The 21,642-nt window shown below is 38.9% G+C and overlaps 2 protein-coding genes and 1 long non-coding RNA gene across 4 annotated transcripts; 2 read left to right on the top strand and 1 right to left on the bottom strand.

The window, feature by feature from the left end:
* The first annotated feature begins 7,546 nt into the window (after positions 1 to 7,546).
* Positions 7,547 to 12,046, top strand: LOC101476625 (homeobox protein Hox-D4b). Its single transcript, XM_004553498.3, has 2 exons — positions 7,547 to 9,967; positions 10,609 to 12,046. The coding sequence occupies exons 1-2, from the start codon at positions 9,532 to 9,534 to the stop codon at positions 10,923 to 10,925; spliced, it is 753 nt and encodes a 250-aa protein (XP_004553555.3). The 5' UTR covers positions 7,547 to 9,531; the 3' UTR covers positions 10,926 to 12,046.
* On the bottom strand, positions 10,663 to 16,368 carry LOC143421766 (uncharacterized). Its single transcript, XR_013101332.1, has 3 exons — positions 16,263 to 16,368; positions 13,342 to 13,405; positions 10,663 to 10,798 (listed from the first exon to the last, which is right to left on the bottom strand). It is a non-coding gene; the product is annotated as an uncharacterized LOC143421766 (long non-coding RNA).
* mtx2 (metaxin 2) lies at positions 15,962 to 20,941 on the top strand. 2 transcript variants are annotated; one of them, XM_004553497.3, is made up of 10 exons: positions 15,963 to 16,148; positions 17,271 to 17,318; positions 17,396 to 17,442; positions 18,153 to 18,225; positions 18,487 to 18,563; positions 18,683 to 18,775; positions 18,889 to 18,927; positions 19,004 to 19,129; positions 19,404 to 19,480; positions 19,869 to 20,941. In XM_004553497.3, the coding sequence occupies exons 1-10, from the start codon at positions 16,109 to 16,111 to the stop codon at positions 20,026 to 20,028; spliced, it is 780 nt and encodes a 259-aa protein (XP_004553554.1). In that variant the 5' UTR covers positions 15,963 to 16,108; the 3' UTR covers positions 20,029 to 20,941. The 2 variants fall into 2 exon arrangements, with proteins under 2 accessions (XP_076747580.1, XP_004553554.1); XM_076891465.1 differs by lacking the exons at positions 19,404 to 19,480; positions 19,869 to 20,941 and adding an exon at positions 19,228 to 19,368 and having other exon boundaries at positions 15,962 to 16,148.
* Positions 20,942 to 21,642: the final 701 nt, after the last annotated feature.

The raw sequence follows: 21,642 nt of genomic DNA on the forward strand, positions 1-21,642 counted from the left end.
ATAAAATGTCCTTATTTCCCAGCATTCACACAGTTCGGCTAAATTGGCCATTATCACTGAATGCAAATACTTATTTACAAGCAGTGATTGCCTTATTGATCCTGTCATCTAACTTTCTTAACTTAGACAAAAACATAGACCAATTTGGGGGAACTGCTAGGCCTGGAGTGCTAATGTTATTATTAACCAGCAGAGGGTGCTATTTGCCAGGAAATTGGCAATGCACACTGCAGCGCACACTGCAGATACTGCAAAATATCCATCCACCTTTATCACAGTGCTAACAAACACATAGATAGAAAAATACAGGAGACAGTTTAATCCCACTTCATTCAAGACAGAAAAGGGAACGGCTTTTAAAAGCCAGTAACACAAAGCCCAAGAGCATTATCAAATTTGTAGCACATTTAAAAAAAAATATAAAATATATATATATATATATATATATATATATATATATATATATATATATATATATATATATATATACATATACATATATATATATATATATATATATATATATATATATATATATATATATATATATATATATATATATATATATATATATACATATACATATATATATATATATATATATATATATATATATATATATATATATATATACTTTTCAGACTTCGAATACATGTGAGCTGGCGCTATTCGGTGTCGTTTGACCACTAGATGGCGTTAGAGACCCAAGGATGACATTTTTAAACAATGGCCTCAGCTAGCTGCACAAATTGAAGCTCTATGGATTTTTAACAGCCGCTGTTCAGACTGGGGTAGCAACACCATCTTCATCCTCCTCACGGTCCAGCCCCGTTATGACGTTCTTTTCTCCCACTTACATTGAATGCACCTGGAGCAGGGGGATTTTCTCCCGCTTAGTGTCCCGGGATCATTTTGTTTGGTCTGGATGGGATTTTATGTTACAGCTGCTAGGGGGAGTCATTAGGCAAGACGCCAAGCCAAGGTGCTATAAATCAGGGAGTCAAGTGGCTTGTGGTTTTAAAAGCACCACTAAAGCTTCAGTGATGGAAAGATTTATACAAAACGCGCACGAACGCTGTTGATCAGTGAAAGTTTGGCCTAATATGATTCATAATTATTAATTAGCCAAATGTTGAATATTTGAGGGTATTGTGCATCATCTTTTCAAGGAAGGAATAAGCCAAAACTAAAATCAATAAAATCTGCCATACTAGGAATAACGATATGTTTAAAAGAACCGATGAAATGCGTTTTATTGAAGTGTTATTGGCTTGTACGCACCAGTAGCTTGTGTGTTTGAATTAGGCTCAATTGTTACCATTGTTTTTGTTATTCATATTTTTCCTTCTTATTATTAGTAGCAGTAAGTTCGGTTATTAGGTTTTTGAAGCATTGCTACTTCATTAGAGAGATTCTTGTGTAACATTTGGTTAAATGTCTTGTTTGTGCCCAGCAGCCGCAAAGCTGCTAAAGCAAGCATACCGGTGTCCAGTCTGTTTTCACAGAGCAACTTTTATGGCTTTATTGCTCCCCATTTACGGAAATCAAAGCAGGAAACAAATGCTCCAAACAGCATTCCAGACACATCCGGAAAATGCAAAAGGCGTTCAGTCTCTGCTTGTTTTAGAGGAAAGCACTGCAGTGCAAACCACATGAGTCTCATGGGAGTGACAGCATGCAGACTCCCCATTTTACGCACACAAAGTATTTTATGCACGAAAATGTATCTGTTAAAAGAAAATTTTAATGGTAAAAAAAGGCGTTAGATTGAAAATGGGGGAAAAATCAATATATTTTAGAAATGAAAGATAAAAAGGATTTGAAGCTTCAATAAATTGAGAAACCCGTATTCAAAGAACATTTAAGTGAGAAGGAAAACGCATATATATATATTTATATTTAAAAAAGACCACAAAACGGTTAATTTTTAAATCTCCAACAGCACAACCCCCAGAGATTAAAGCTCCCCTTTTTTTCCTTTGGCGCCATTATCGAATAAAGTGGTTCTGGTGCAGGGCCTAATAATTTATGAACCCTTGTGGGAGTTGCAAGAAAAAAAAGCTGAGCACGTGACGGTAATAAAGTGTGTTTTATTGCTGGAGCTTTGACAAGCCCCAAAATATAACTCAGAGAGAATAGCCGACAGGCGGCCAGATGGGATTGGTAGCCGATATTTGTCCGAAATCAACAGAATGCGCTTTGTATTGCTGAGAGAAACAACCGAGACGGTCTCCACGCTCAGCTTCGATCCGCTCTAACGGGATTTTACACTACACTAACGAACGATCGCGTTTTAACGCGAGAGCAGGACAGAGCAAGTAAGTGTGTTTCGTTTTTCATATTTGGCGCAGATATGAAGTTATGACTATGGGGCAAGGGGGGCAGGAAGAACATGGGTGGGGGAAGTGATCTCCGAATGAAAGCGGTGGTCGGGAGACCCCCGAGGGCCCTTGGTAGAGTGAGAGAGCGGTTCAGAGAGCCACCTGTAGTCCAATATATAATCGAATTAACTGAAGCAATAAATACGTTTGGACTGAAAGTAAACTTACATCGAATTTGTGAGAAAAATGTTGACTGTCCCATTTAGTTCGATTTAAGGCGTGTTTTAGTAGAAAGAAATCTGAAGAAATATTTGTTTGCTTTATATTGTCTCAGATCTAATATTGAAACTGCCGGTATATACTCCAGTACTCAATATATATGATTTTCTTCAAAAACAAAATTATCCACTTACACCTCTTTCAAGGAGAAAAAACCCTCTTTCAGTGGGGGACTGTTTAGGATCACAGGTTTAATGTTGCTGTCTGCATTCAGCTCATTGCGGACAGATGATTGATGCCGAAAAGCTGTTCCTCTGATTCTGGAAGAAAGATAACAGTAGTCAGAATTTTTAACGTGCTCTGTAGGAAGTCCTTAACATGAAACTCTATATCCGTGCTCGTGTGTGTGTGTGGGTTTACGATTTCCATGTGGCATATGTGTGTGTTCCTAAATCGGAAAACGGTAGCCTGCATCCTTTCTGAGGCGGCTTTATTCCATATGTTGAGGATTATCTTGCTTGTGTACATTTCGAAAATATAACCTCCCATTTATATTATTATTATTATCAATAATAAAACAAATCATAATAATATTAATATGAATATCCTGTGGAATAATTTAATCAGGCTGGAGAAGTGCAATAATGCAAAACTAACCAGTCGCTTGCTTGGGAACTACACTTCTGTTTGGCGCATTCAAAATGATTTTACTATTGTCGTTGCTCGGCTCATGTTTGTATGGATATGTAAACGCAATCAGATAACAGGAGTTATGGCGTCTTTGTTGAGATGTTAAATTTTACAGCTATCTCTCTAACGCCAAGCCCCGCTCCCTATAGGCTATAAACAGAAGCCAGAAGAGAACTATAAACCAGTGGTTTATGGCAAGGGGAAAATTTTGATTATACTCACAGCTGGGCACTCCGTTCAAGAGAGGCATGACAATTTAAAAAATACATGGCAGCAGGGACATTAATCTTTTAAATAACTAAATAATGGTTACGACTGCGGAGAGGGGAGCCTCACTAAGCTGCAACAACAAATTTTGCAATTGAGGCATCTTTTTTCACATTTTAACTTAAAAGTGAGTTCAGTCTTCTGAAGACGGATTGTTGGAAACAAAAGCAGTGTGTGTGTGTGTGTGTTACTTATTCTTATTTTGGCTTAACTGTATATATTTTTTAATATGTCATTTTATTTTTTCCGTAAAATTAAAGAATTTAATTGTTTACATACCGGCAACCATTTCGAACTGGTGCAGTTCACAGATATTTATGGGAGCTATGTTCACAACCCGTGTGATTTTTGAGGATTTAAAACTAGGGGTGTCTTATTTTGATGTAGTTTGATATAATTGTAGTTTTACGCATGCGTTTGTGGAAAAAACAAACTTAAAAAATCAATTAAAAAAGAAGCTTATAAATTTTTTTAATTAGAATTATGAGGTCAATATTGTTGTTTTTGTACTGAAAGTTGATTTATTCCCTCTTAGTGAAAAATGACCATATTTGAAACAATTTCAAAGTAAATCATTTTAGTCTCACAGTTAATAAAGTGTATCTTGTTAAATGTAAAAGGATCGTTTCCGGCGTTATAGATAATACATTAATTCCAAAAATATTTTTGCAGTCTTGCCATAAGTGCTTGCTCATTTAAACTGCCCTCAGCATTTAATTTTACAGTTAGTTTTACTAATTTACAGCCAGATTTTCCGGGTTTTGCTCGATCGCACTGGTCAGTTCGAGACGGTGCCTGGGTTCCCATGCGGGGCTGGAGTTCGCAGTTAATGTCTAAACCGGGTTAAAGCAGCTCTCAGCTCGGCTTTGACCCGGCACAGGGCCGGGGGTGGAGGGGTGAGCCCGCGGTCAGCCTGTCTAAGATGAAAAAGTGAAACGACCCCAGAAAGAAAAGCCACAACTGAATGGCTTCATGTCAAACTCGGGATGAGAGGAAAATTTATTTATGCGATCTTCTAAAAGGCAATAGGCTGTTTATACGGATAAGTGCTTATGTTACTGCTGCTTGTGGTTATATCATCTGCAGACCCGAGTGTTGGATTCAGATCTGCAAAGACAGCCTGGTGAAAAATTACGTAGTCGGAGTATCACATGAACACCAAGTCTGCAGCGAGAGTATCCAAGACGATCATCTTGGACTGAATTAAATCTACAACCGGAGTGAAGAGGGACATTAAAGACGTCTAATTATACTACCAGATTTACAGCGTTAATCAATAATCAACCTACAATGGAAAAACGATACGAGAAGGTTGATTAAACCGCTGCCAAAGTAGCAATAAGTCATACATGTGGTAGAGAATCCCTTTTAGATCAGTGGATCATATTCAAATAACGGTCACGCACGCATCCTCCCACTTTAACCCCTAATATCGGAGGAGACTATCCAACGAGCGAGCGAGAGAGAGAGAAAGAGAGGGAGGGAGGGAGGGAGAAACCCACGGAACAATAGGCTCGCGACTCCCGCAGGCCGCGTGAACTCTGCGTGGTCCCCACCTCGAGCCCCTGCGTTGGCCTGTCCAGCGCGGGGACTAATGAAACGGTGAACCAGCGGTCAACGATTCTGATTGACCCTCTGGCGACCTGACGGCAGCTAGGCTACATTCTTAAAGAAGAATGCTCTTTGAGAAACCGAAGTATCGCTCCGTTGTTGTTGTCTGTAAAAGAAATCCACCAAAGTTCAGAGCTAGGGAACACCATTCAAAGGTGTAAGCTAATGACGCCAGTGTCCGAGGGCAAGAATAATTGTGAAAAATGAAAGTCAAAAAACAAAACAAAAAACTCAGGATTAATAGTTCAACGTGAATGAACTCTCTTTTTTTGACCATTTGTATTTTCCACATCAGCAGAAAGGTGCCCTAAACTCTGCAGTTTCATTTTTCACCCAAAATCAATCAGAATTGTTATGGATCAGTGTTTGCTTCGCTCTTTTATTTTTGTTTAGCTTTCCCACTGTTTAACGTGAAACCAATCATGCTCTACATAAAGTTTTGCTGTTCTTCTCACTCCATGCAACGCGAGCTTTTTGCTTTCGCAACAAATGGTTCTGACCGGAGTTGTCATCAAGCACTCATTCAACCAGCCATGGGAATTTAGAACATGTAAACACAAGGAATGAGCGTCTGCCAGAGCACAGAAAATCGCCTAGGGGAAGAAATGGAAACAGAAACTCTATGTGGCATCTTGACCAAATTTGCAATACAACTCGAAAAACAATGCAGACGTCAGCAATATTCATAATGATACATTACTGTATAAAGAGGTGAAGTGTGTGGGAATGTTGCCCTCAGTGGAGCATGAGCATTGACACGTGAGACAAATCAATACATATGTAACACATACATCTTACCCAAAATTTAACATACAAGCAAAAAGAGTCAACATGATGACTAATGCTGTCAATTGCAAGTGCACAACTTGAATTCAAATACAGTTGGGTATAAACTGTGGTGCCTTCACTGGCAGCTGACGGCAGATGTTCAGCTGTAAACATTTAGAGGCGCTGTGGACCACCATAAATGTATTTCAGCAGGAACTAATGAGAAATTTAGATTCAGTTTCAGGGCCAAGTTCTCTGCAATTTTCAGTTCAGTCCAATAAATCTGAGGTCGAGGCCAAGTTTGGAAATTACCCCCAGCCACTATTTTAATGTGGATTCGTTTCACTGCAGCTGGTAGTTTGTTTACCAGCAAACTTGGCAGGAGACCAACTGCAATTTGGCAGTTACACTACAATCAAAGCTTGGCCGGCTAAATTATGAAAGACATGCAACTTTTAACTGCTGGTGGGCAACAGCACAGATCGCCTCCTCCTTGATTTCTAATGTTTAACGTAAAGAAATGTGGCATACTTGTTTAACAAAGTGAGGTCATCAGTAACAAACTTCTCTACTGTAACAAAGTCTTTCTGATAAGCTAGCTTTTACCTCAGAAAGCCAAAATAGTATGCCTCAGTAAAGACATGGAAGAGAAAGCGGGGTCAGACTCACAGTCACACTTGCAGAACTTCAATGAATTGTGTTCAAACGATAAAATTGATATCAGAGTAACTCCGACACTTTGTATAATAATTAACAAATGAGAATGTGGCTAGGACAAGGTGACCATCTCAGTTTCACATTAACTATACTCTGCTGCAGTTATCTTATGGGCAACTGTTTGCCCTCTTTCCAGTGGAAGGTGAGCTATTTTTCATGCAGCAAGACCAATTTCATAAACCTGAAATTCACCTTGTGCGAATTATTGCTGACCTGCCTAGAATTTATGGTTTTATGTTAAACTGTAGAGCCAATTTAGAAGTAATTAACTTCAAGGACATTTACCAATATTAGGTAGGACAAAATGAAACATTTTGCAGCATATCTTTAAAATGTACACATTAACATGATATACGAATAATTAGAAGACACTGCCTTGCAGTTTTCAAGAAAATATCATAAACTAATCCAGTTCCAGATAACCTTCTGGATCCAGGGAATCAATTCATGCCTATGTGGAGAGCATTATGATTATTTAACCCGAGGAGAAGTCTGAAGTCTCAGGATGTTCTTGTTGAGCTTGCTAGTCTTCTGGATGATGGCCTCACCAGTTTACAGTAATTGCACACATGTATCAGAATTAATGTGTTATGCCTTATAACGAATTATTGATGTCAGAAGGTACATGCTGAAGCACCATTAATGGTTTCAATAAATTATACAATGACACTTAACAACAGGTACACGCACATCTTTACAAAGAAGGGACTGGCTGAATAGTGATTTTGGGCATTGTAATTACTCTTACGCAGAGCATTAGTCAACACAATGGCCTCTATGAAAAAAGTCAGAATGAGGGCACAGGAGTGTAAATCTCTGTCAACAACAAAAAGAAGTCATCAGCAGCCAGCCATGAAGTGAACCTTCGCCTATATATACCCTGTAGAACCGAATGTGTGTGGAGCTGCCTCAGTCACAGATTGGGTTCTTGGGGAGTCTATGGGCGATGACTAACCATCCATCAAAATCCACGACAGGGGAGGAAAAAGGGATGACTCTTTACTGTGCTCTAGCTTTGCTAAAGGAACGTGTCCTTCTTCAGCCCTACAGTTCCACACTTTCATAGATTAGAAGGATTGTTTGACATTTGTGCGGTGTCAAGCACAGAAAAGTGTCCGTGAAGTGATGCTGTGCTTTGCTGCATACAAATGGATTGGCAAATCGGGCAGGATGGTTTGCTCATACTGAGTTTCACGGCATGAATTGTGATCATGCCGCTGGATCTAATTTCCTGCATGGTAGCGTAAAGGTTTGCTCAGTGACAAATCATAAAATCAATATTAAGTGCAGCATCTCAACAAGAACCACAGCACAGTATCTTGTTCTGGGGTGTAGAGCTGATAAAGCCCTGGCTTATGAAAAAAATGCAACTCTGTTTGCTGCCCTGAGTACACCACCTCTGCAGACCATTCACAAATGTAGTAAATCTGTAACTCTTCAGTGAAAATCTGTTCACACCTTCCCTTTATCTCAGCTGGAACAAAAACTGTCTGATAGAAACTGAAGCTACAAACGCTTCGGCTGAAAAATATCCATTGTAACAACAATGGAAGAGCTGCCTATTTAAATGGCACTAGACCATGACACAGAAAAAAAAAATTCTGACACTCTATTACCTATTTGGTTGCTTATCAGTCACTCTTTAAGGGCTGCTTTGTCTAAATGACTCATTAGATCAGAGCCATTAAGCCCAAAGATGCATGAGTCCAGTTGTATTTTGTCAGCCATGGCAAAGACTTCAAACGCATTACATCCTCCATAGGAACTCTTTAATGCTTTTTACAGGAGTATTATAGGAAGGGGTAAAAGTAGTTCATGTAGTAAAACTGGGGTTTTAGCTGCGCATCAGTCTTGCCAAATCCTCGGAGAGCAGCTGCAGCCAAAGAAATCCTCGTGAAATCTTGAAGGATTTCATACGGATTAATGGTCGATTGCTGGGTGTAAAGATGATCTATCAAGACCTTGACATTTGCGATTTACCATTTTTAAAGGGATCACTTTAGCAAAAGAGCAAAATTCCTTGCGCAATGACGCTCATTATGTCTCTCTTTCTTCGTGTGAGGGCACACATTTAGCATATTCCCACTTATCTCTTTCACCCTTTTTTCCACTAATTTTGCATTAAGCTTCATTTTTTAAGCCGTCGCATTTTTGTCTCGTTCGGCTTGATTTAGCATCATTTTTTTTAAAGCAATGCATTTTTCTCCCCCTCCTTTAAAAGCCGTGCTGGTGAGCGGGACACCTCGGCCTGACCTCGGCCGAACAAAGCCAACTACTAGTCACTGTCTGGGAACCTTTTATCCCATTCTTTTATTTGAGGCCTTTCTGACCGGCCACGTTTTGTTGTCCGTCCTTTGACTGGCCACAAGGCCAAATATGGCCCCGCCGTCCCTCAATATGGGCCAGATTAATTTTTCAGTTTCGGCCATCTGTGGGGGTAAAAGTCAGTCAGCTAAAAGTCATAAATCTACAGTCAGCGCGTCTTCAATAGGGGCTGTGTGGCAGAGGGTGATAGATAGATAGATAGATAGATAGATAGATAGATAGATAGATAGATAGATAGATAGATAGATAGATAGATAGATAGATAGATAGATAGATAGATAGATAGATTTGAATTACTCATATTAACACTTTAAACTGTCAGGATTATTTTTCAGTGTCCACAAACACCTAACCGTAGCAACTTACCCGGCCAGCAAATCTTCATTAGTTCTATAATGAACATTTTTTTCCTCCAAATTATCCCATTACGTCTGACATAAACAACCAAAAGTGTCGCCTCTCATTGGCTGGCCGCAGGGTCACGTGGCCCGAGCGGCCGTCCGTCTATTTGACAGCCGCAGGATGGCTTCATGCCAGAGGGGGGAAAAGAGACAGAGAGAGGGGAGAGAAAGAAAAATTAGTATTCTCCTACCAGCCTCACTATAAATCAATCATGGAGTCCTACGTGGTGAGCTGTAAATATGCTGAGCCGCAGTTCCCGCCATGTGAAGAAGATTACAGTAATTTTAATGAACAAGGGGGGTATTACAACAACCCCGAGGACAGTGGCAGTTTTGGAGGGGGCTATATGTCCATGCAGCCCCCTCCGCCTCCCTATACACAACAACAAACCGGTTATCAACACTCTTTGCAGGGGCATCGCCGGCAAGATGGAGAGGACCCCTCGCAGCATCAAGATGCAACCTACCCGGTCTACAGAGAGACGGACGGGCCCGTGAAGGAGAGGTTTCCCGTGGGTGACCTGCAGTGCCAGGCCTGGATGACCTGCGCAAAGCCCGCTCAGGTGCAGAGGAAAACGGCCTGCCAGGGCAAAGACAAGCCGCCCATTGTTGTCTACCCGTGGATGAAGAAAGTGCACATCGCTCATGGTAGGGTAGCCTGAACGTTTTAATCAGTCGATCTTCACTCCCCATTTCATTTCTCCATAACATTGGTGTATTTCTCATGTTAATGTTTTTTATTTTTCTTTCTTTCTTTCTTTCTTTCTTTCTTTCTTTCTTTCTTTCTTTCTTTCTTTCTTTCTTTGTATAGTGTTTTGTCCATTTGTGAGCATCGCTTTTTGTTGTCGAGTTATTTACGATCTTAGTGAGAGTCAGCGAGAATTACAACCCCTATAAAGTTTTATGACCCTGCCCTGCTACAGCTTGTTTGTGTGTATGTGTGTGTGTGTGTGGGGGGGGGGGGGGGGGGGGGGGCAAGCAAGCTTATTGTGTGTATCTGATGTGTAACGCTTGCGGCGGAACAAACCTTTAAAGATAAAAGTCAAAATCGTTTTTTGGGCATCTTCCCAGACCACCACGAATGAAGATTACGACAGGAAAGGCTACGTGATTATATCTGGAATGAGAATTTTAAAAGATCAACTCATTTTTATTTTAAATATATTCTTAATATGGGGCTTCACCCAGGCCCATCCTCATCATTACGGAACACAAAACAAAATAAAAGCCGTAAGATAAATAAAATAAATTTAAAGCGGTCTTTAAACCTCTGTTCTTTGTTTTTACAGTTAATCCAAATCACGTGGGCCCGGAGCCAAAGAGGTTGCGGACGGCCTACACGCGACAGCAGGTCCTGGAGCTCGAGAAGGAGTTTCACTTCAGCCGCTATCTCACGCGCCGCCGCCGCGTCGAGGTGGCCCACGCGCTCTGTCTGTCCGAACGGCAGGTGAAGGTGTGGTTCCAGAACCGGCGCATGCGCTGGAAGAAAGACAACAAATTGCCCAACACCAAAGGAAAGAGCAAAAACAAGAAAGCGACCGACAACAACAACAACAACAGCAACAGCAGCAGCAGCGACAGCATGAAGACGGTTATAACTGTCTAAACACACAGGAGCGCAGAGTGTGGCAGTCGAAGCAGCCATGGTAGCACCTTCATTCTCCAAAGCTGATGTTGCTTAATTTATCCAGGGTGACTGCAGTCCTCAAACAATTCTCACCTGCTTTAAAGTTACGGCTTTGACGAACACACGTTTATAAATTCCATTATGTATTTTTTCCCTTGTTTTTAACTTCACCTTTGGAGCATTTTAATTTTTTTCCTTTTTTGAGGTTTCATCCATATTGAATCTCATAATTAATGAATGAATGAATATATTTTAAGTTCACGGAGGCCCTGACATCTCTCTGGTGCAGACAGGGAATTGCTTCATATTTAGACATCCGATGAAGACGCAAAAACAGTGCTCGTTTGTCGCGGTGCCAAAATACTCGTGACTGCGTGGAACAGGATGAATCAGGGTTTTCTTTTCTCCACAGGGTAAACATAATACAGGGTTATATAACAGCTACCTAAAAGCAGAAAAATCCTAATTTATGAATATGCACGTTACCAAAATGTTACATAAACTGGCGCTTAAAGGGTAGGTAGAAGAGCAGAAACACCAAATTGCGTGTTGAGTGACTGCACAAATTATGTTTTAGCTTTTGATTTTGTACAGAGAAGCATCCAAAAATAATTCATATTTGGAAGGAAATTAGCCATATTTTTTCTTGGATTTTATTTCCCACATTTATAATTTTGTTTTTAAAAAAGAGCCAAAATGAAGGTACAATTTTTTAACGAACACACCTGACTGTAAATCCAACTTCTTTTCTCAGGGTTACAGGGTTTTACAAAGAGATCTTTTTTTTTCTGAAAAAACTTGTTTGATTTCGCACCGAGAGGATTAAATTAGCCCTCTGTGAAATACCATGATGTTGCATATAAATAGGTATGTTCTCTCTTTGATTCCAGTTTAATATGCTATCGATATCTATCATAGTCTACGCCAGTACTTATGTTTAATTTGTAATAATTAGAAGCATATTTTATTCGTTCTTTATAGCAAGCATCTTCTCCGTTATTTTTTCGTTACTTTTGAAAAAAAAGTGTATTCCTGTAATAATTTTATATGTGGAAATGTTTTGATAAAAATAGATGAGAAAATAATAATAATAAAAAACTTCAAACATTAAAGGTGTGAATATTTTTCTGTGTTGGAAGATAAGCGAAGGACCGATGATTTTTTTTTTTTTTGGCGATAGGGGAAGATGAGGTCGGGAGAGAATCAACGGAAGTGACGTGTGATTAGAAACAGTGAGTTAAAGGCGAAATCGTGATATCCATTTTCGGCTTAAGAAAATAAAATAAATAAATATATAAAATAAATAAATAAAATACGGTGTCATCTTTAAGCAGCACGGTCTTTGTCGCAGTCACAACTTAACGGGGACTCATGGTATAGATAAGCCAAGACTAATGTCTAGTGCGTCATGGCTCCGTTGACAAGCTTTTAAAATGCATGCACGCTGTCCCACGGGTGGATTTAGGTTGATCTTTACAGTTTTCTGATTTTCGAGGAGTTATTAAACGGAGCCGAAACTAAGGAGAAAATTTGGCGTTAAAATATTTAAATTTGTGGGTATTCTGTGTCTTTTACTGTTTAAAATTTTTTGGGATGTAAATTATTATGTTAAGAGACTTAAGTATTGTCTATGATGATATCTTTGTTTAGAAGTTTATAAATCCCAGATACAATAATTCGGGCTTCTCATAGATTTGTTTGTCCAAATCGCGAATTTCATATATAAACTTAATATCAACTTAATATCACTTAAGTTGATATTCATATTTTTGTATGAATATCAACTTAAGTGAAATCGTTTGTGCCAGGATCAAGATTAGCGGTTAGACCTATGTGTATAGTAAGTTTACGGGAAAGGAACGTAAATCAAAGTAAAATCCCTTGAAGTAGTGAAATCATGGCTGTGTGTATTTGTGTGTTGATATGTAAGAGAAATGAGCGCTGAGTGCCAATAATTGGTGGCTTCCGTTGGAGACTCGGTTACATGTGCAGGATAGGCACAAAGGGGCTGACACGGAGCAACCTGGATTATCTATCACACGCTGAAGATCAACCACAGAGCTGCCACAATCATGACAAACAAAGTTCAGATCTTCACTAAAAACAGAAAAGCTTCTGAAGTTCTGCATGTCTGCAGTTTGAGATGTTACTCAGGGGAATAATACCACAAAAACACGTCAAACATCTGGAATTCAAAACCTGATCCCACTAAGACACACGCGTGATTACAAACGAGATGCAATTATTCCTAAAATTTCACACCACAAGTTCACACACATTCATGTATTTTATGTACATTTAAATGGACAGAAACAGAATGCAAACAGAATGCAATAATACTGAACAGCATACTTTGTAGATATGCATGTGTTTGTGTTTGTGCGTGTACACCTACCTATCTTTCTCTAGTCTGTGATGAAACAGGAATGCCCCCGACTGGTAGCATTAAGTATTACAGTCTGGAAGAGATTTTTTTTTTCAGGTTAAGATAAATAATATTTTTTCATTTAAGAAAACATGGAAATATTTACATTAGAAATACATGGATATATTTATCATTAGCCCTTTGGATTAACAGAAATGTGTATAATACAATGTACCGTAATCAATGCTAAATTAGCCTTAGTAATAATAAGGTATATGAACCAGAAACATACACATCTTTGCAAAGGTTACAATTTTGGGTTGTTACATCTATCCATGCATCATAATGTGTCTCAGTTACTTTGTCCACTTGTGTTTGCACTGTGAACACACAACCGTAAAAATGTACGACTACATCTACCTACAAGTAAGACTTTTAAGACGGGAATGAATGTTGGATACTTCTCACAAGATTAAGAGCATGGCAGGTCACTTTAAATACAGTCACGTGTTCGATTGTAGAGCTTAAAACAGGACAGGGTGAGAAATGTCACGAGAATGAAACAGTGAAGCATTTCTTGTTAGGGTGTGGACAATAACATAGCTACAGAAAAACACAGAAACATGGGTGTGCCACTGGCTTGTTTAGATATGGTCGAATGCAGCAGCATTTTTCTGCAAATAGTCTGGATTAATAAACAAAATTTAAAAGAGAAATGTTTAAATAGATAAAGTACAGTCGCTGTGACTTTCTTGTAAGTTTTTAAAGATAAAGTTTTTATCTTTTATTTGGACATCATCTGCCTTTTCAGTCGTTTTCCTTGTACCTGACTATTTTTAGAGAAATGTTTTTTTCTTTTTGTTGTTTCTACATCACTTAACACCGACATATTATTCATTTAAGAGTAAAAAGTCATCTCACAAGGGACGAAAGGTGTGTATCAAAGAACTCATTTTAAAATAGCATTTTTAGGCATTTAGTCTTTTTGCAACAACAATGCAATTCCCAAACACATATTAGACAAAAACATGGGATGTCTCAGCATGCTGAGCAGTGTGTAATTGAAAAGTATCTGAAAATCAACTGACACAGGATGCAAAAGATGCATCTGACCTTTCAGTTGATTCATCTGTTTGCAGAAATGATCTCAATGGAAGGAAACTGGGAAGAAAAGGCTGATGTATGTCAAACTATTGAAGAACTGGACTGAAAATCAGTAATCACTGACTTTCTTATCTTATGTCTTATGGAGTGATGAATCCAAATGTGAAAATTTAGGTTCACCCCCAGTATAAACAGAGATCATAAAGAGACAGGTACAACAGTGAGATGCTTCCGCTATCTGTGTCATTTTTGGGGGCTGCATTTCAACCAGTAATGTTGGGGGATCTTGATAGATGGAATTATAACTGCAGAAAAGTACAGTACATTTTTGATCCACCACCCAAAACCTTCTGGAAAGCAATTGATTGCCAGCAGCTTAATTTTTTGACAATGATCCCAAACAAACTGTCAATGCAGTAAACACATGTCTAGCTAGAAAAAAAACACATAATGAAACACTATCAGTCATGGACTGGCCTCCCCAGAGCCCAGACCTCGACATTATTAGAGCAATGTGAGATCATCTTGACAGAAAAAGGAGCCAACATGCAAAATGGAATTTTGAGTGTCATTCAAGAAGGCTGGAGAAATATTCCTGAATAAAGAAATTACAAGAAAGTCTAAAACTAATAGAGTCTAAGAGAGTTCACACTGTGTTGAAGAATAAAGGTGGTCATATCAAATATGGATTTTCAAGCTCATTAGAATTGCACAACCCCTGTTTGTGCCTTGTATACTGCATTTCAATTGAAGTGAGTATATATGTGAGAAGATGTTAATTTCTGCGTTCATAAACTTGGTGGGAAGGAGGCAACTCTTAAAGAAACTCCTCTGAATTAAATAATAACAATACAACAAAATAGCAAATATAATAAGACAGCAACAATAAAATAGTGGGCAAAATAACAAGTATATTAACTTTGCAGATATAAAGGTATAAACACACATAAATGCAGTTCTGCTAAAAATTTACGCTTGTTAAAGAAGGATATTGTACTTGCTGCTAGGTAATAGCAGCCATGGAGTGTGGATGAATGCACGAATATTACAAACGCTATTAACCTAAAATTCACACCAAACCTGAGTTTGGTGTCTTACCCAAGGATACTTAAACATGCAAACTAGAGAAGTGTGGGATTGAACCACTGCCCTCTATCTCCTGAGCCACAGCCACCCCACACCACCAGTCAAATATGATAAAATCCATTCATATTTAGGTTTTGCTGACTTTACCCTCCAAATGTATGTTTTCTGCCCTGGACATTATCCTTTTAATCCTATGTTTGCTGTAACAAAATTATCACACAGATTTCAAATAATGCTTCTCTGAGTCCATGTCTCTCTCACATGATGTGTCTGTTTTAGTCAGTTTCCTATACACTTTTTGTGCGGTTAGTTCTTTCCCTTAAACCCAAATTAAAAATGCTACTTTAATAATATGTATTTTTCCATGCATCAAAAGCCCCAATTATTTCTAGTTAAATACAACAACACTGCTACAGTAGCCTCTATGCGCGTCCATAAAGTGGAACTAAAGATTAATGCAACCGTTTCTCTTACGGACATCAATCGCAGGCGGACCGGTCAGTGACTGCAGAACAAGTACTTGCCCTTAAACTTGCAAGCAGTGCTGTTGCTCAGATCGCTCATTATTCTAATCATTATTTAACAATAAGAGTACAACAGCAGCACCATGTCTCTTGCGGCAGAGGCGTTCATGTCGCAGATGGCAGGTAATATGTTGACTTCACCCCGTTTTTCTATTGATTATGAATAACATTAGCCAGCTAGGTAGCAAGAGCTAAGGTTCACAGTAACATAAGCTCTTTACAAATGTAGTTACTTACATATATGGACCTTTAGCTGTTACTATAGCTGCCTTTGTTCGCCTTTTCTTGGTTTCTTAAAAAAAGGCTGACTGGCCTGGAAAAGCCCCAAGGCACTCTGTCATTCTGCATGTCGTGGATTGCTTGGCAGGTGTAACACAGGACTCTAATGTAAATAGCGCCATATTTCTGTTTACTGTTAAAATCATAAATCAGCAGGGGGACGGCGAATTCAAGCGGAAACGGCTCAAGAGGGCTAAAGTTACTGACATCCCCGTATCGTTACAAAAACGGCTCAAATCTATCAATTTTAACAGAGACATGCTCAGAGATTCCCCCGGTGGCTGGAGGCTGTACTGCAAGCACGGCGGTGTTACAGCATAGGTCGTTGAGTGAGCACCGTGCACCTCGTGTCTGTATTCTTTATAATCTTTTATTGATTAACTTTATATGAGTAGAGGTGAAGAAGAGGGTGCAGTCAGGGTGATGTGGATGGAGATGAGTGTCACGGGTGATTTGTGACAAAGTGAGCCAGAGTGAAAGGGAAGGTCTGCAAGATGGTAGTGAGACCTGCTGTGATGTATGGTCTGTAGACGGTACACTAACAAAGGTCAGTGGTGCTAAGGTTTTCTTTGGGAGTGAGCAGGATGGACAAGATTAGAACTAAGTATATCAGAGGGACAGATCAGGTTAAGGAGTTTGACAAAGTTAGAGAGGTGAGGCTGAGATGGTTTAGATATTTGCAGAGGAGGGGTAGTGAACATGGAGCTGGAAGGCAGGAGGAAAAAAAGGAAGACCACACGAATGGTCATGGATATAGCAAAAGGAGGACATGGGGAGAGTTGTTGTGAGATGAAGGCAGATCATCCACCGGGATGACTGTTAAAGGGAGAGTCAAAAGTAGACGAAGAACAATTAGTAAAAGAATGTTGACAGCTGATCCCACAAGCAACATTATAGATTAATGAGTCACATTATCACCGTATAATTGTGTGTGTTTGCCTGCATGTCTGTTTGTGACGTTGACAGCTGCTGAGCCGTGGCCTGAAAATGCAACCTTGTACCAGCCACTGAAGGGTGAGTTAGTGAAATGGAGGCACAATACATAATGTCAATAGCAATATAGCTATTTATATATTTTGTTGTTTTTGCAGAGGATCAGATTCTCCTGTCAGACTGTGCCTCATCTCTCGCTGTTCAGGTAAAGCAAACATGCATGTACACAATTTAAACACCTTGTTTAAATATAATGTTTATTTGTTAATAACTCAGTCTGTTGTGCTCAAGAAACAAGGAAAGCTTCTGTAAGTTTTAGTGGTTTTAATTCAAATATTTAATACTATTTTCATTATTTAATGAATTAAAACTGAACTCGTATAAAAGCTTTCAGTTCTTAATTGCGCAATTTTGAACATTTAACCAGCACAAAACTGATATAAGATAACAGATGAACATTGGCTTCTGCCAACGATTTAATGTCAACTTATTTGGTATCTTATTAATTGACTGCCAGCTAATAAGATACTGATCTTAGGTTGTTATACTGCTGAAAATATATACATATATATTTTTTTAAATGCATCAAGTATGAAATGCAGTTGTTGATATTATCTGTATTTGACCTTTTGACCTCTACTCTGACTTTGGATTTGACCTTACTGCAGAAGGAAATCTGCAGTGCTGCAAAATAAAGTTAACTGGTTTTTTTTTTTTTTAAAGCATATCAAAGTATACCACAAGTAATATTTTTCATTTACTTTCACAGTATGTTTAGTTAACACATTCATCCCATAGGTGAACTATTTGAGACTCGGAGGAGATGCAAACCCAACCTCATGGAATTACAAGCTAGTGTCCTCCTAGTGCTTTTATTCCTCAGCTGCTTAATTCTGTCCCGTTTCTGATGTGCAGGCGTACCTGAGGATGTGTGGTCTGCCAGTTCAGGTGTTCTGCAGAGCAAATGCTGAATACATGTCACCTTCTGGTTAGTATACATGTAGCTTCAGAGACAAATTCTGGGTGTCTGATCTCAACACTGTGTGAATCTCAGCACTCATTCTGCTCATTAAAACATTACACAACTATACACTGTAAGCTGGAAGGATTTTATTCGAAATGAAATGCTAAGTTTGCTTCCAGGATTCGTGTAGGTGCATCTGGAAGTTACTTTGTTGCAGGTTAGCTTTTTGTGTTGAATTAAATGTGATGATTTTAATGCCCAGCCTTTTTATGTTTGTGTCCACAGGTAAAATTCCCTTTATCCACGTGGGCAACCAGGTGGTGTCAGAACTGGGGCCGATTGTGCAATTTACTAAAGCTAAGGCAAGTGTTGTACAGATGAAAGCTGTTTGTTTCTTTTGGCAAATTTGCTTCTAGTTTTTCCCAGTGGAGGAGCAGGTTTTCATATTTCTTTCTGCTGTTGTCTTCTTTTGGGTACTTAGGGTCATTCTTTGAGCGATGGCTTAGATGACGTTCAGAGAGCTGAAATGAAAGCGTACATGGAGCTGGTCAACAATATGCTGCTTACTGCTGAGGTATGAAAAACATAAAAACCATAACATACTGATACTAGAACTTCAGCACATGTACAGTTTTTATGAATGTGTCTGAGAAGTATCCTCTCACACATGTCCTCATCTCTCTACAGTTGTACATTCAGTGGTGTGATGATTCTACAGCCACTGAGGTGTGTACACCAGGTTTAAAAACAAAACTTGTTAAAGTCTTGATAGCCTCCTAATCAGCTGTATCTGTTTTTGTAGATTTCTCGTCCCAGATACAGCAGTCCATACTCATGGCCTCTCAATAAAATCCTCGCCTACCAGAAGCAGTGGGAGGTGCGCAGGAAGATGAACGCCATTGGCTGGGGAGGGAAAACGTTGGAGCAGGTTAGCAACAACCTGGAAGTGAAAAGTTGATGTTTTGCCAGCTCTACAATTCCCTTTCTGCAATCAGAAAAATAATTTCCTATCTTTTTATTTTAAAGGTGGAATTCTTCAAAATTTTACAGAATTGATCTTTTAGACTGTTTGAAGGCCCTTAAGTTTAACTTATTTGTGTTTGTCTCTTATTTGTGTAAGTAGGAAAAAGAACCCAGTCTGTCTATAAAAAATAAAGTAAACAAACTTGTTTTAAAAGTCTGTATGTCCTCATGTATTTCAGGTTTATGAAGATGTGAGTCAATGCTGCCAGGCTCTCTCTCAGAGGCTGGGAACACAGTCATACTTTTTTAATAAACAGTATGTATTTTTTTTTAATTTTTTATATCTGTATGTTTCTGGTTATCGCTTTCTCTTTTGTCTTGTTTATAGCGACTGAATAATAAATCTACATCTGAGTTCTCCAGAATCCTTTCTCCAACCCCTGTTATAGGCATTCACACCAAAAAGGAAATGTTTCTAATTATTGCAAGCAGTTTTCCTGGAGCACCACCTTGTGGTTTAAAATTGTATTGATCTCGTAATCAACTGAAAGGCTTTGTTCTGTACTCCCTGGCAATGTTTGATTTGTGTTAGAACAAAGTATTACAAGTGAAGCCAGTGTCTGTAACACCTCATTTCTGATTATATTTAAAGCTGAAGGAGTGCCAGTCATTAACGGAATGTGTGTGTGGCGTGTGTGTTATAGGCCTACAGAGCTGGATGCATTGGTGTTTGGCCATCTCTTCACTATACTGACTACTAGACTCACCAGCACTGAGCTGGCAGAGAGGGTCAAGAGCTACAGCAATCTTCTGTCCTTCTGCAGACGCGTTGAACAGACCTACTTTGAAGACAAGAGCTCCTGAAGGACTGAAAATAACATATCACCTCTTCTCGTACATTCTTTCCTTCTCTCATTCCCCAGATTGTAGCCCTAAGAAGCTGAAATGCCTAAAACAAAAAAAAATGCATACGTGTCCTTTTTCCTATTTTTCCTTCACTTGTGGCTTCCTGTTCATACATCATCTCCAGAAGTTTAAGAATTATGAATGTCCTAAAGTAAGCATAATTTGTAAGTGTATTAAGAATATGTAAAAGAAAATGTCCTGAGTTAAATGTATTTTTCAGAATATTATAAGAACAAATGCCACATATGCTAGTAACTGTGATCATCACAGTTAGTGGAAGACCTTGAGAATCTAGCTTTATAAAAAGTGAATACAAAAAATATCAAAGCTGATATACAACCTTAAATCAGTCTGAAATGAACGTCAAAGATTAGGATTAAATGCTGATCAGACTTCCAAATCTTTCAGATTTGTTGTCAGGATCAAGTTCACCTCAGCAGAATGTCTGCACACACTTGGGTTTTTCATGTTTTACACTCTTTTTCACGGAAGTAGTGTCTACATGTGTTAGAGTGCATGAGTGCGTTTCTAAACGCCCACCGCCTCGCTGAAAACCGAGGTGTGGATTTCTCAGCCTCGTGGCATGACTGCATTTCAAAAAACAGCACTCCACTTGACCTACGTCCGAGGTCAAATGGCTCACTGTGTTTTTCCTCCAGGGCACTCCCAAAGCTTGCAAGAAATGTGAAACAGAGAGAGAAAATCCAGAGAGAGGTTACTTCTTATTCTGTACAAAATGCATGAACATAATCATGAAGATGTGATTTATTCCTTATTTTTTCCATGTTTTACTTGTGTGAATAGAAAGTGCCTACATGATGGAATACACTTGCCACAATACATTTCTCCCCCAAATAATACGTGTTCGGAAGTTTGTTTAATATTGTTTGAAATTATAACACAAAACCATATAGTGGCTCTTTCATTAGGTACCCCTGTATGTTTTAGCATCGGGTTTTATTGGATTAATCCCTCATATGTTGCCAAAACAAAATCTGAAAGAGAAGTTTAAAAAGACGGAACATGCTGCCAAGTTATCGGGTGTCTGTTTCTACCTTTGGGTCTAATACAAGCTCAATGGTAATGTCTGATCACCTCTGATTGCCCTTGAGTTGAACAGGTTGTGAGTGCATGACAGACGGGCAGAGCGAGTCTGTCTTCCAGGTTTCCTGTGAGGTCGGGCTTTGACCCTTGAACTTCCAGGAGCTGTGGCATCATGACTAATGACCTGCAACGACCAAATGCTGCACACTTGGAGGTCATCAGCCAGGCACCAGACAGAGATAAATACATGGAAAAACAAAACGGTACATCTTATTGAAGACATGTAGTCAAGTCTGCAGTTTTTTGTGGATTTTCTTTATGCTATATTAGGGTTTTGATTAATTATTAACCTCTAAAAATAGACCTAAAACACCATACAAGTAAAAGACTGAAGTAATGTGAATTCGTTTTGGTTGGAAATTGAACAGATGATGGAGAACAATGCTGAGACATTGTCAGCAGACCTACAGTGTCATTTGTAGTTAGGTCCTTATAAATATTCTCATGTTTTTTTTTTATTGTTGAACA

This window comes from Maylandia zebra, linkage group LG13, assembly GCF_041146795.1.
Source record: "Maylandia zebra isolate NMK-2024a linkage group LG13, Mzebra_GT3a, whole genome shotgun sequence".
NCBI classification, from domain to species: Eukaryota; Metazoa; Chordata; class Actinopteri; order Cichliformes; family Cichlidae; genus Maylandia; species Maylandia zebra.

What these genes read in the sequence shown, in the direction of transcription:
- LOC101476625 (XM_004553498.3), top strand. Translation starts at nt 9,532, where the DNA reads ATGGAGTCCTACGTGGTGAGCTGTAAATATGCTGAGCCGCAGTTCCCG. An exon ending in GAAAGTGCACATCGCTCATG is followed by an intron (nt 9,968 to 10,608) that starts GTAGGGTAGCCT and finishes TTGTTTTTACAG; the next exon opens with TTAATCCAAATCACGTGGGC.
- mtx2 (XM_004553497.3), top strand. Translation starts at nt 16,109, where the DNA reads ATGTCTCTTGCGGCAGAGGCGTTCATGTCGCAGATGGCAG. An exon ending in GTTCATGTCGCAGATGGCAG is followed by an intron (nt 16,149 to 17,270) that starts GTAATATGTTGA and finishes TGACGTTGACAG; the next exon opens with CTGCTGAGCCGTGGCCTGAA. An exon ending in TGCAATTTACTAAAGCTAAG is followed by an intron (nt 18,564 to 18,682) that starts GCAAGTGTTGTA and finishes TTGGGTACTTAG; the next exon opens with GGTCATTCTTTGAGCGATGG.